This window comes from Pelophylax lessonae (genome assembly GCF_965119305.1).
Source record: "Pelophylax lessonae genome assembly, chromosome: 1".
Classification (NCBI taxonomy): Eukaryota; Metazoa; Chordata; class Amphibia; order Anura; family Ranidae; genus Pelophylax; species Pelophylax lessonae.
The window spans coordinates 791,989-804,701 of record NC_138768.1 but is presented as its reverse complement, the minus strand read 5'-3'; the positions used below and the strand labels follow the sequence as shown (position 1 = coordinate 804,701).

At 48.2% G+C, this 12,713-nt stretch overlaps 1 protein-coding gene across 1 annotated transcript in view; it reads right to left on the bottom strand.

Annotated features, from left to right (window-relative positions):
* Window positions 1-279: 279 nt before the first annotated feature.
* LOC309550013 (pepsin A-like) overlaps window positions 280-12,713 on the bottom strand; it is a gene marked incomplete at its 3' end in the record, with an annotated part of 40,072 nt that continues 27,638 nt past the window's right edge. Inside the window, exons 7-10 of the mRNA XM_082250485.1 lie at window positions 8,375-8,519; window positions 2,738-2,836; window positions 543-664; window positions 280-490 (exon numbers count right to left, since the gene is read on the bottom strand). Coding sequence (XP_082106611.1) covers window positions 280-490; window positions 543-664; window positions 2,738-2,836; window positions 8,375-8,519 — 577 coding nt within the window. The remainder of the gene's footprint in view (window positions 491-542; window positions 665-2,737; window positions 2,837-8,374; window positions 8,520-12,713) is intronic.

Here is a 12,713-nt window from a genome sequence, read left to right as displayed (position 1 = left end):
TCTCTACTCCTCATCCTCACCTAACTCCTTCTGTCTCCTATCGCAATACTTGTGACATCAAAATTGTGTGATTTCCATTGCAACTTCACAGTGTGACTTGAAGTGACTTTGATGCGACTTTGGATGAGTGCGACTTTGCTTCGACTTAATGGAAGAGAAAAAAGCACAGCGCCTTCTTAGTGCAGCAGTAGACAAATTTAATATAAATGTGATAAAAACGTACTCACAAGGGTAAGCTTGGTAAAAAGCTTTTAAAATAAATGTGGACGTCTGTGCATCTCAGTCCTGGGGGTCCTGGATGGTGGTGTCCTCGCTGGCTGGCACAGTAAGAAGATTCCTGGGAGGTAGTACAAAGCTTCCCTGGTCTGTGGAACGCAGGGGAACAGCTCCAACAGGCCGTGATGTCACTTCCTGGTCACGAGGCACAGACATAAACAGCAAAGCTTTGCGGAGCATGCGCTCCTTCTTCAGGCCTGAAGTCACCCCAGGACTGAGATGCACAGACGTCAACATTTATATTAAAAGCTTTTTACCAAGCTTACCCTTGTGAATACAGATTTATCACATTTATATTAAATTTGTCTACTGCTGCACTAAGAAGGTGCTGTGCTTTTTTCTCTTCCTTTATCTCCAGAGTTGCTTCTACCTCCTCCACCAGCAGACGCTATAGTGAGCAGCATTCAGATTAACTCTCTTGACTGCCCCCCCTCCCCATTATACCCACCAGTTATTAAGGTGACATTGCAAACTCCTTTTTTGCACCAATTATTTTGTTGTTGTTGCTTCGACTTAATGACCAATGATAACATACATGGTGTGACACAAGTTATTTTCCTGCCGCAGTGTTGGCTATGGTTAGGTCAAGTGTTAGGCTAGGGTTAGGGTTATGGCTATGGTTAGGACAAGTCTTAGGTTAGGGTAAGGGTTATGACTAGGGCTAGGGTCATGGGTTAGGGTCATGGCTAGGGTTAGGCAAGGGTCACAGCTAGAGTTAGACTAAGGTTAGGGTTATGGCTAAGGTTAAGGTCATGGCTAAGGTTTTGGCCAGAGTTAGGGTTAGGGCTAGGGCAAGTGTTAGGATAGTGTTAGGGTTATGACTAGGGTTATGGCTTAGGTTAGGGCAAGTGTTATGGCTAGGGTTAGGCTAGGGTTAGGGGGTATGGATAGGGTTGGGTTATGGCTAGGGTTAGGCTAGGGTTATGGCTAGGATTGGGCTAGGGTTAGGGTTATGTCTTGGGTTAGGACTAGGGTTAGAGTTTTGGCTTGGGTTAGGCTAGTGTTATTGTTATGGCTAGGGTTAAGCTATGGTTAGGGTTTTGGCTAGGGTTAGGGCAAGTCTTAGGTTAGGGTAAGTGTTATGGCTAGGGTAAGGCTAGGGTTAAGCTAGGGTTAGGCTATGGGTAACGTTATGGCTAGGGTTATTGCTTGGGTTAGGCTATGGTTAGGGTTATGGCTAGGGTTAGGCTATGATTAGGGTTATGGCTAGGATTGGGCAAGGGTTAGGGCTAGGGTTAGTGTTTTGGCTTGAGTTATGGCTAGGGTTAGGGTTATGGTTAGGGATAGGGTTATGGCAAGTGTTAGGCTAGGGTTTGGGTTATGGCTAGGGTTAGGGTTCTGGCAAGTGTTAGGCTAGGGTTTGGGTTATGGTTAGGGTTAGGGTTCTGGCAAGTGTTAGGCTAGGGTTTGGGTTATGGTTAGGGTTAGGGTTATGGCAAGTGTTAGGCTAGGGTTTGGGTTATGGCTAGGTTTAGTGCTAGGCAGATTAAACCATATACTAGCGAACACATACACAAAAAAAAGGTTGCTTTCAAATCTTGTAAGGCTATTTAAAAACAGCTGCTCTGCGCCCCGAGCCCACCCTTTTCTGAAGCCTATTAGAGCCTCTGGCTCTAATCACGTGCTTCATAAAAAAAAACCCATTGAACTCCCTGCATCCGGCGCCCCGCATGTAGATTAGGGGGCCGAACGCATGGATAGGGGGGGGGCCGCACCCCTGCGCCCCATATGCACCAGCCGCCACTGGTCAAAAGCTTGTAGGCTTTACCTCCGTAACATATCTAAAATATGTCCCTTTGTAACCAATGATCCCACGAGATACTCATTCACTCCCTTGTTAACTCTTACTCTCACTATTGACTCATGAATGCTGCTGTCACACTCATCTACCAACCAAATGGTAAGTGTGTGCCACCCCTCTCTGCCAATCCCCCCATGGGCCTCCATTCAGTGTCCTCCACCCTTCTCCGCCAATCCCTCCACTGGCTTCTGATTGTCCAGCGAATTTAATTAAAAAAACTAACAACATACAAAGTCAATCGTAATTTTGCTCCGAGCTACATCGCCAAGCTTGTCTCCAAATATCACCCAAACCATCCTCTCCATTCCTCTCGAGACCTCCTGCTCTCAAGCTTTCTTGTCGCCTTCTCCCATGCTCGTCTCCAGGACTCTCTACCTGAATCTGCCTATCTACTCTCTTCAGGGAAGCCTATCCCACCTCCATCCAACAACTGAACTATTAATTCTTCCATCAGCTCATTCCCCACAGTTATTACCTTATTCTACCACTTGCCCCACCCATTTAGATTGCAAGCTCTTAGGAGCAGGGCCCTCTAGTATTTTATTGTATTTTAACAGTACTGTCTCCCGTCATATTGTAAAGTGCTGTACAAACTGTTGGCACTTCTATAATAGAAGTAATCTGTCAGTGACACCATATGGGCCCTGTGTTGTCACTCACCTGGTTGATGTAGGCTCTGGCAGGCAGAGGGTAGTTCCTCCCATTAATGGATATGATAATGTCTGGAAGATGGCTGATGGTGTCACAGTTCACATGATACTAAAACAAAAAGTTCAACATATTTGTGGCAATCGGTGCCGAATTCAAGAAAGTCAAAAGCACTTCACATCCTCTCTTCCACCATCCATGGCCATGTTCTCTGGTACTGAGGAACCCCCTCTATATCTCCTCTCTTCCACCATCCATGGTCATGTTCTCTGGTACTGGGGAACCCCCTCTATATCTCCTCTCTTCCACCATCCATGGCCATGTTCTCTGGTACTGGGGAACCCCCTCTATATCTCCTCTCTTCCACCATCCATGGTCATGTTCTCTGGTACTGAGGAACCCCCTCTATATCTCCTCTCTTCCACCATCCATGGTCATGTTCTCTGGTACTGAGGAACCCCCTCTATATCTCCTCTCTTCCACCATCCATGGTCATGTTCTCTGGTACTGGGGAACCCCCTCTATATCTCCTCTCTTCCACCATCCATGGTCATGTTCTCTGGTACTGAGGAACCCCCTCTATATCTCCTCTCTTCCACCATCCATGGTCATGTTCTCTGATACAGATGAACCCCCTCTATATCTCCTCTCTTCCACCATCCATGGTCATGTTCTCTGATACAGATGAACCCCCTCTATATCTCCTCTCTTCCACCATCCATGGCCATGTTCTCTGATACAGATGAACCCCCTCTATATCTCCTCTCTTCCACCATCCATGGTCATGTTCTCTGATACAGATGAACCCCCTCTATATCTCCTCTCTTCCACCATCCATGGTCATGTTCTCTGATACAGATGAACCCCCTCTATATCTCCTCTCTTCCACCATCCATGGCCATGTTCTCTGATACAGATGAACCCCCTCTATATCTCCTCTCTTCCACCATCCATGGTCATGTTCTCTGATACAGATGAACCCCCTCTATATCTCCTCTCTTCCACCATCCATGGTCATGTTCTCTGATACAGATGAACCCCCTCTATATCTCCTCTCTTCCACCATCCATGGCCATGTTCTCTGATACAGATGAACCCCCTCTATATCTCCTCTCTTCCACCATCCATGGTCATGTTCTCTGATACAGATGAACCCCCTCTATATCTCCTCTCTTCCACCATCCATGGCCATGTTCTCTGATACAGATGAACCCCCTCTATATCTCCTCTCTTCCCCCATCCATGGTCATGTTCTCTGATACAGATGAACCCCCTCTATATCTCCTCTCTTCCACCATCCATGGTCATGTTCTCTGGTACTGGGGAACCCCCTCTATATCTCCTCTCTTCCACCATCCATGGCCATGTTCTCTGATACAGATGAACCCCCTCTATATCTCCTCTCTTCCACCATCCATGGTCATGTTCTCTGGTACTGGGGAACCCCCTCTATATCTCCTCTCTTCCACCATCCATGGCCATGTTCTCTGATACAGATGAACCCCCTCTATATCTCCTCTCTTCCACCATCCATGGTCATGTTCTCTGGTACTGGGGAACCCCCTCTATATCTCCTCTCTTCCACCATCCATGGTCATGTTCTCTGGTACTGAGGAACCCCCTCTATATCTCCTCTCTTCCACCATCCATGGTCATGTTCTCTGATACAGATGAACCCCCTCTATATCTCCTCTCTTCCACCATCCATGGTCATGTTCTCTGATACAGATGAACCCCCTCTATATCTCCTCTCTTCCACCATCCATGGCCATGTTCTCTGATACAGATGAACCCCCTCTATATCTCCTCTCTTCCACCAACCATGGTCATGTTCTCTGATACAGATGAACCCCCTCTATATCTCCTCTCTTCCACCATCCATGGTCATGTTCTCTGATACAGATGAACCCCCTCTATATCTCCTCTCTTCCACCATCCATGGCCATGTTCTCTGGTACTGAGGAACCCCCTCTATATCTCCTCTCTTCCACCATCCATGGTCATGTTCTCTGATACAGATGAACCCCCTCTATATCTCCTCTCTTCCACCATCCATGGTCATGTTCTCTGATACAGATGAACCCCCTCTATATCTCCTCTCTTCCACCATCCATGGCCATGTTCTCTGATACAGATGAACCCCCTCTATATCTCCTCTCTTCCACCATCCATGGTCATGTTCTCTGATACAGATGAACCCCCTCTATATCTCCTCTCTTCCACCATCCATGGCCATGTTCTCTGATACAGATGAACCCCCTCTATATCTCCTCTCTTCCACCATCCATGGTCATGTTCTCTGATACAGATGAACCCCCTCTATATCTCCTCTCTTCCACCATCCATGGTCATGTTCTCTGGTACTGAGGAACCCCCTCTATATCTCCTCTCTTCCACCATCCATGGTCATGTTCTCTGATACAGATGAACCCCCTCTATATCTCCTCTCTTCCACCATCCATGGTCATGTTCTCTGATACAGATGAACCCCCTCTATATCTCCTCTCTTCCACCATCCATGGCCATGTTCTCTGATACAGATGAACCCCCTCTATATCTCCTCTCTTCCACCATCCATGGTCATGTTCTCTGATACAGATGAACCCCCTCTATATCTCCTCTCTTCCACCATCCATGGCCATGTTCTCTGATACAGATGAACCCCCTCTATATCTCCTCTCTTCCACCATCCATGGTCATGTTCTCTGATACAGATGAACCCCCTCTATATCTCCTCTCTTCCACCATCCATGGTCATGTTCTCTGGTACTGGGGAACCCCCTCTATATCTCCTCTCTTCCACCATCCATGGCCATGTTCTCTGATACAGATGAACCCCCTCTATATCTCCTCTCTTCCACCATCCATGGTCATGTTCTCTGGTACTGAGGAACCCCCTCTATATCTCCTCTCTTCCACCATCCATGGCCATGTTCTCTGGTACTGGGGAACCCCCTCTATATCTCCTCTCTTCCACCATCCATGGTCATGTTCTCTGGTACTGAGGAACCCCCTCTATATCTCCTCTCTTCCACCATCCATGGTCATGTTCTCTGGTACTGGGGAAACCCCTCTATATCTCCTCTCTTCCACCATCCATGGTCATGTTCTCTGATACAGATTAACCCCCTCTATATCTCCTCTCTCCCACCATTCATGGTCATGTTCTCTGGTACTGGGGAACCTCCTCTATATCTCCTCTCTTCCACCATCCATGGTCATGTTCTCTGGTACTGGGGAACCTCCTCTATATCTCCTCTCTTCCACCATCCATGGTCATGTTCTCTGGTACTGGGGAACCCCCTCTATATCTCCTCTCTTCCACCATCCATGGTCATGTTCTCTGGTACTGAGGAACCCCCTCTATATCTCCTCTCTTCCACCATCCATGGTCATGTTCTCTGGTACTGAGGAACCCCCTCTATATCTCCTCTCTTCCACCATCCATGGCCATGTTCTCTGATACAGATGAACCCCCTCTATATCTCCTCTCTCCCACCATTCATGGTCATGTTCTCTGGTACTGAGGAACCCCCTCTATATCTCCTCTCTTCCACCATCCATGGTCATGTTCTCTGATACAGATGAACCCCCTCTATATCTCCTCTCTTCCACCATCCATGGCCATGTTCTCTGGTACTGAGGAACCCCCTCTATATCTCCTCTCTTCCACCATCCATGGCCATGTTCTCTGATACAGATGAACCCCCTCTATATCTCCTCTCTTCCACCATCCATGGCCATGTTCTCTGGTACTGAGGAACCCCCTCTATATCTCCTCTCTTCCACCATCCATGGTCATGTTCTCTGGTACTGAGGAACCCCCTCTATATCTCCTCTCTTCCACCATCCATGGTCATGTTCTCTGATACAGATGAACCCCCTCTTTATCTCCTCTCTTCCACCATCCATGGTCATGTTCTCTGGTACTGGGGAACCCCCTCTATATCTCCTCTCTTCCACCATCCATGGTCATGTTCTCTGGTACTGAGGAACCCCATCTATATCTCCTCTCTTCCACCATCCATGGTCATGTTCTCTGGTACTGAGGAACCCCCTCTATATCTCCTCTCTTCCACCATCCATGGTCATGTTCTCTGGTACTGAGGAACCCCCTCTATATCTCCTCTCTTCCACCATCCATGGCCATGTTCTATGATACTGAGGAACCATCTCTATATCTCCTCTCTTCCACCATCCATGGCCATGTTCTCTGGTACTGAGGAACCCCCTCTATATCTCCTCTCTTCCACCATCCATGGCCATGTTCTCTGATACAGATGAACCCCCTCTATATCTCCTCTCTTCCACCATCCATGGCCATGTTCTCTGGTACTGAGGAACCCCCTCTATATCTCCTCTTTTCCACCATCCATGGCCATTTTCTCTGGTACTGAGGAACCCCCTCTATATCTCCTCTCTTCTACCATCCATGGTCATGTTCTCTGGGACTGAGGAACCCCCTCTATATCTCCTCTCTTCCACCATCCATGGTCATGTTCTCTGGGACTGAGGAACCCCCTCTATATCTCCTCTCTTCTGTCATTGTTGATCATTATCCCACTCCACCTCCATTTTAACCCCCCTCTACCTCCCTTTAACCCCCTCTCTATTACCCATGTTTACGAAAAGCTCCCTCTCTGCCTCCCCTACTCCACGATCAGCACCCCCTCTGCCTCCCCTAAAACCCCCATGTCCATTAATGGTACCCCCTCATCTCTCCCCCAAAAAAACTGTCTATGGTAAGCTCCTTCTCTGCCTCCCCTAAGAAACCCCAGTCTATGATCAGCACTCCCTCATCTCCCCTAAAACCCCCCAGTCCATGATTATTGCCCCCTCTGTCTCCCATGAAACCCCAAAGTCCATGACCATCACCTCTTCTGTCCCCCCTAAACCTCCAGTCAATGATCATCACCTCCTCTGTCCCCCCTAAACCCCCAGTCCATGATCAGCACCCTGCCTCCCCTACACTTTACCCCACAATCCATTCTCCCAATCATCAACTTTTAATCAGTTTCCTTCCATTTAATTTTGCAGCCCACCTATCCCCCCCCCCCCCCCAAAGTCTATGATCCGATGATAATCTGCCCATGATATAGAAGGTTCCGGGTTTAGGTATTTTCCATATGGGACCATATGGTACTAAGAATATATGCTGGGTTAATGGCCCTGAATGGGCATTCATAGAAGAGATACAAGAAGTGGATTCATTCATGCAGGGAGATATGAGAAGGGTGTTCATTCATGTAAGTAGAGATATGAGAAGGCTGTTCATTCATGCAGGGAGATATGAGAAGGGAGTTCATTCATGTAAGGAGATATGAGAAGGCTGTTCATTCATGGAAGGAGATATGAGAAGGGTGTTCATTCATGGAAGGAGATATGAGAAGGGTGTTCATTCATGTAAGGAGATATGAGAAGGGAGTTCATTCATGTAAGGAGATATAAGAAGGGAGTTCATTCATGTAAGGAGATATGAGAAGGGTGTTCATTCATGGAAGGAGATATGAGAAGGCTGTTCATTCATGGAAGGAGATATGAGAAGGGTGTTCATTCATGGAAGGAGATATAAGAAGGGAGTTCATTCATGTAAGTAGAGATATGAAAAGGGTGTTCATTCATGTAGGGAGATATGAGAAGGTTATTCACCAGTCCGTATGTATCCGGTGTTGCTCCGATAGCTCTTTGGATCCCACTGATGGCGTCTGGATGACCAGCGATGACAGATGTCCCCGTGTCCACTATAGCTTGACATCCCTCTAGACAGGCCACCACCTGACCATCCATGGTAATACTGAGAGAAGGGAAAATGGCTTTACTCTGTATAACGATCAATGGACATTACATTGGCTCATACTAAGCTGTCTATAAGGGGTAGTCCAGGCTCATACTAAGCTGTCTATAAGGGGTGGTCCTGGCTCATACTAAGCTGTCTATAAGGGGTAGTCCTGGCTCATACTAAGCTGTCTATAAGGTGTAGTCCTGGCTCATACTAAGCTGTCTATAAGGGGTAGTCCTGGCTCATACTAAGCTGTCTATAAGGGGTGGTCCTGGCTCATACTAAGCTGTCTATAAGGGGTGGTCCTGGCTCATACTAAGCTGTCTATAAGGGATGGTCCTGGCTCATACTAAGCTGTCTAAGGGGTGGTCCTGGCTCATACTAAGCTGTCTATAAGGGGTGGTCCTGGCTCATACTAAGCTGTCTATAAGGGGTATTCCTGGCTCATACTAAGCTGTCTATAAGGGGTGGTCCTGGCTCATACTAAGCTGTCTATAAGGGGTAGTCCTGGCTCATACTAAGCTGTCTATAAGGGGCAGTCCTGGCTCATACTAAGCTGTCTATAATGGGTAGTCCTGGCTCATACTAAGCTGTCTATAAGGGGTAGTCCTGGCTCATACTAAGCTGTCTATAAGGGGCAGTCCTGGCTCATACTAAGCTGTCTATAAGGGGCAGTCCTGGCTCATACTAAGCTGTCTATAAGGTGTAGTCCTGGCTCGTACTAAGCTGTCTATAAGGAGTAGTCCTGGCTCATACTAAGCTGTCTATAAAGGGTAGTCCTGGGTCATACTAAGCTGTCTATAAGTGGTAGTCCTGGCTCATACTAAGCGGTCTATAAGGTGTAGTCCTGGCTCGTACTAAGCTGTCTATAAGGAGTAGTCCTGGCTCATACTAAGCTGTCTATAAAGGGTAGTCCTGGGTCATACTAAGCTGTCTATAAGTTGTAGTCCTGGCTCATACTAAGCGGTCTATAAGGGGTAGTCCTGGCTCATACTGGTTGTCTATAAGGGGTAGTCCTGGCTCATACTAAGCTGTCTATAAGGGGTAGTCCAGGCTCATACTGGTTGTCTATAAGGGGTAGTCCTGGCTCATACTAAGCTGTCTATAAGGGGTAGTCCTGGCTTATACTAAGCTGTCTATAAGGGGTAGTCCAGGCTCATACTGGTTGTCTATAAGGGGTAGTCCTGGCTCTTACTAAGCTGTCTATAAGGGGTAGTCCTGGCTCATACTAAGCTGTCTATAAGGGGTAGCCCTGGCTCATACGGTTTGTCTATAAGGGGTAGTTGTAGCGGAGTAGCAGTATGATCAATGATATTTCCACTAGTAGTCAGACACAGCATACAATAATTCTGGTAGCGTATAATATTCCCAACCCTCCAATAACCAGACGACACATAGCTTGGAGGTCAAACACTAGAATGCCTTGTTTATTGAAAACACAAGGGATCTACACTCTCCCAAAACCCCTCCCTCTTCGAGACATTCCACACACAAAGCTGAACATCCCATAATAACCTTACTCTGCCAGACAGAAACAATAGGACAATAGAAGGCAGGTATTTAACAATAACAAACCCCAACCCATCTCCTGAGGGACACTGCTCAGAAATATGATAGTCCCAAGTGAAAGAGTTCTCACTCTCTCCACACAACCCACACTACAAACACTTGGTTCTTAAAGGTATACACATGCAATAAACATAATGCATACACGAAGGACAATATACAGTGGCTGTGTTTGCCACAATGCTCCCCCAGAACCAAACCGGCATATACAGTCTGATCCTAACGGATCGGCTTGGGGATGTCCGGGGAATACTCACAGGTCATTTTTCCAGTTCAGTCTGTCACGATAACCCGTCAGCATTGCCATTCTGTTTTCCGGGGCGGTAGTGAATAGTAAAGTCATACGGTTGTAACGCCAAACTCCAGCGCAACAATCGGGCCTTGTCCCCTGCCACTTGGTTTAGCCATACCAATGGGTTGTGATCCGTGAGTAGGGTGAACTGTTGTCCATACAAGTAGGGCTGAAGCTTCATTCCCTGGGGAGAAGCTCTCTGCTCAAGTAGGTTACGGGTTGTTCTCTGCCATCTTCTCCAACCGGGCTCAATACTGTTCTTAACTGTTCCAAACATTGAAGCGTCTGGACCTCAGAAGGCCATTAGGTCTCCGGGATGTTGGCCTGGGATCTAGACTGGCCGGAACGCTGAGGGCAACTGGCCTAGATCGTTCCCCAGTAAGATGTCGGTGGGGAGCTCCCGTATCAACCCCACATCAATCAGACCTGACCCGGCACCCCAATTCAAGTGGATCCTTGCAGTGGGTAGTCGGTGTACTGCTCCCCCTGCCATCCATACCACTGCTGAGCCTCCGGTTCGGGCGGCATCTGGAACCAGGTGTCGCTTGACCAAGGTGATAGTGGCTCCCGTGTCTCGGAGACCTTGAGCGGGCATTCCATTTAACTGGACCGATTGTAGATGATGCTGTTGGTTCTCCGTAGCGGCTTGCACCGGGTTAGCTTCATGAAGGGTACCCCATTGCTCCTCGGTGTGTTTGAACCTGGGTACGACTGGGGAAACCTCTGTGGGATAGTAGGGGACCGTTGTCCGTGCTGAAGGGGGAACAAAAGCTGGTCAGCTCCCACAGGTCGTTGCCCAAAATAACGTCTGCGGGTAAATCCTGCATCATGCCCACCTCCACATTCCCTGACCCAGCTCCCCAATTCAGGTGTACCTTGGCAGTGGGAACTTTTAAAATGGCTCCCCCTGCTACTCGCACAGCTACAGAATCCCCAGTGGATTGTCTAGATGCAATAAGGTGATTCCGGACCAACGTGATGTTAGCCCCAGAGTCATGTAACCCTTCTAGTTGTCTCCCCTCCAGGTGAACAGCTTGTCGGTGGTTTTGTCAATTGTCCGATGCCGCTTGGATGGGGTTAACCTCGTGTAGGGTGCCCAGGGGTTCCTCCATTTGGATTGCTGTGGAGGGTTGTAATGCAGGGGCTGCTTGGTAACAGTGTACAGCGGCTCAAGGTGCTGGTGTGTAGCCCTGATTCGGCCAGGGCTGACGAGGCCGATTTCGGGGACAGTCTTTCTGTATGTGCCCCATTTGGTTGCAGAGATGGCACCGGGTATGGGCTCGTGGTTGGTACCTGGGGTACTGACTGTTACCTCCTCCTGAACGCGGGTGTGCTGGTTCGGTGACTGCTGGTCGGTGATAAGGTTGCTGGGCAGGCAACTACCCTAGGTGGTGGTCATTGTTCCCGTCTAGTGTCTTGGTGCTCATCTGCTAATTTAGCAGCCTCTGGAAGGGTGCAAGGTTTACGGTCCCTTATCCAGAGCTGCATTTCTTGAGGTAGTCTCCGGAAAAACTGCTCCAACTATAATTGCAAGACATCCTCTCGTGAAGTGGCTTGTGCTGCATCTAACCATCCGGTGGCCGCCCTGTGCAAACGATGGGCAAACTCAGTGTGGGAATCTTGGTCCTGCTTTTTAAGATGCCGGAATTGGAGTCGGTATGCCTCGGAGGTGATGGCATACCTGGTCAAAATCGCCTGCTTAACTTTCTGGTAGTCCCGGATGTCGGCATTAGGGACTGCCCAATACGCATCAGCCGCCCGGCCAGACAATTTCCCAGCCAATATCTGTACCTGATCCTCTGGGTCAATGTTATGTAACTGGCACAGCCTCTCGAAGTCTTGCAAATACCCATCTATTTCTCCCTCCGTGTCCGTGAAGTTTTTAAATGCCTGGTACGGTATTTTGGGTTTACCTTGCAGCATGCTGAGTGGAGTTGGATGTACTTGGAGAGGTTGTGGCTGGGGCCCCCTTATGGCCATGATGTATTCATGTACGTCCGCTGCAACCCGTTCATGGGTTTCCATTGATGGGGTACTTGGATACAACGCTATCCTGCTGAGAAATTCCAGTTCAAATTCTCGGTCTGTTTCTGGCCTTGCATCCATGGCTGCTCTGTCTTCTTCCATGAGTTCTTCGATCAGTGTCGCCTTGGTTTTGTTGCTGGCTATCTTGCCTCTTGCCTCCAGCAATGCTTTCAATGTCTGCCGCTTTAGCCGTGTATAATCCGTTCCTATTCACCAGCCTTTCGTGTAGTTTTACGTACTGCCGAACTCCGGTTTCATCTGAATGGTTTCTTTTCTCTTTGTTCGCATGAATACTGCCGAACGCTGCTTTGCTGTGTGGATAAAGA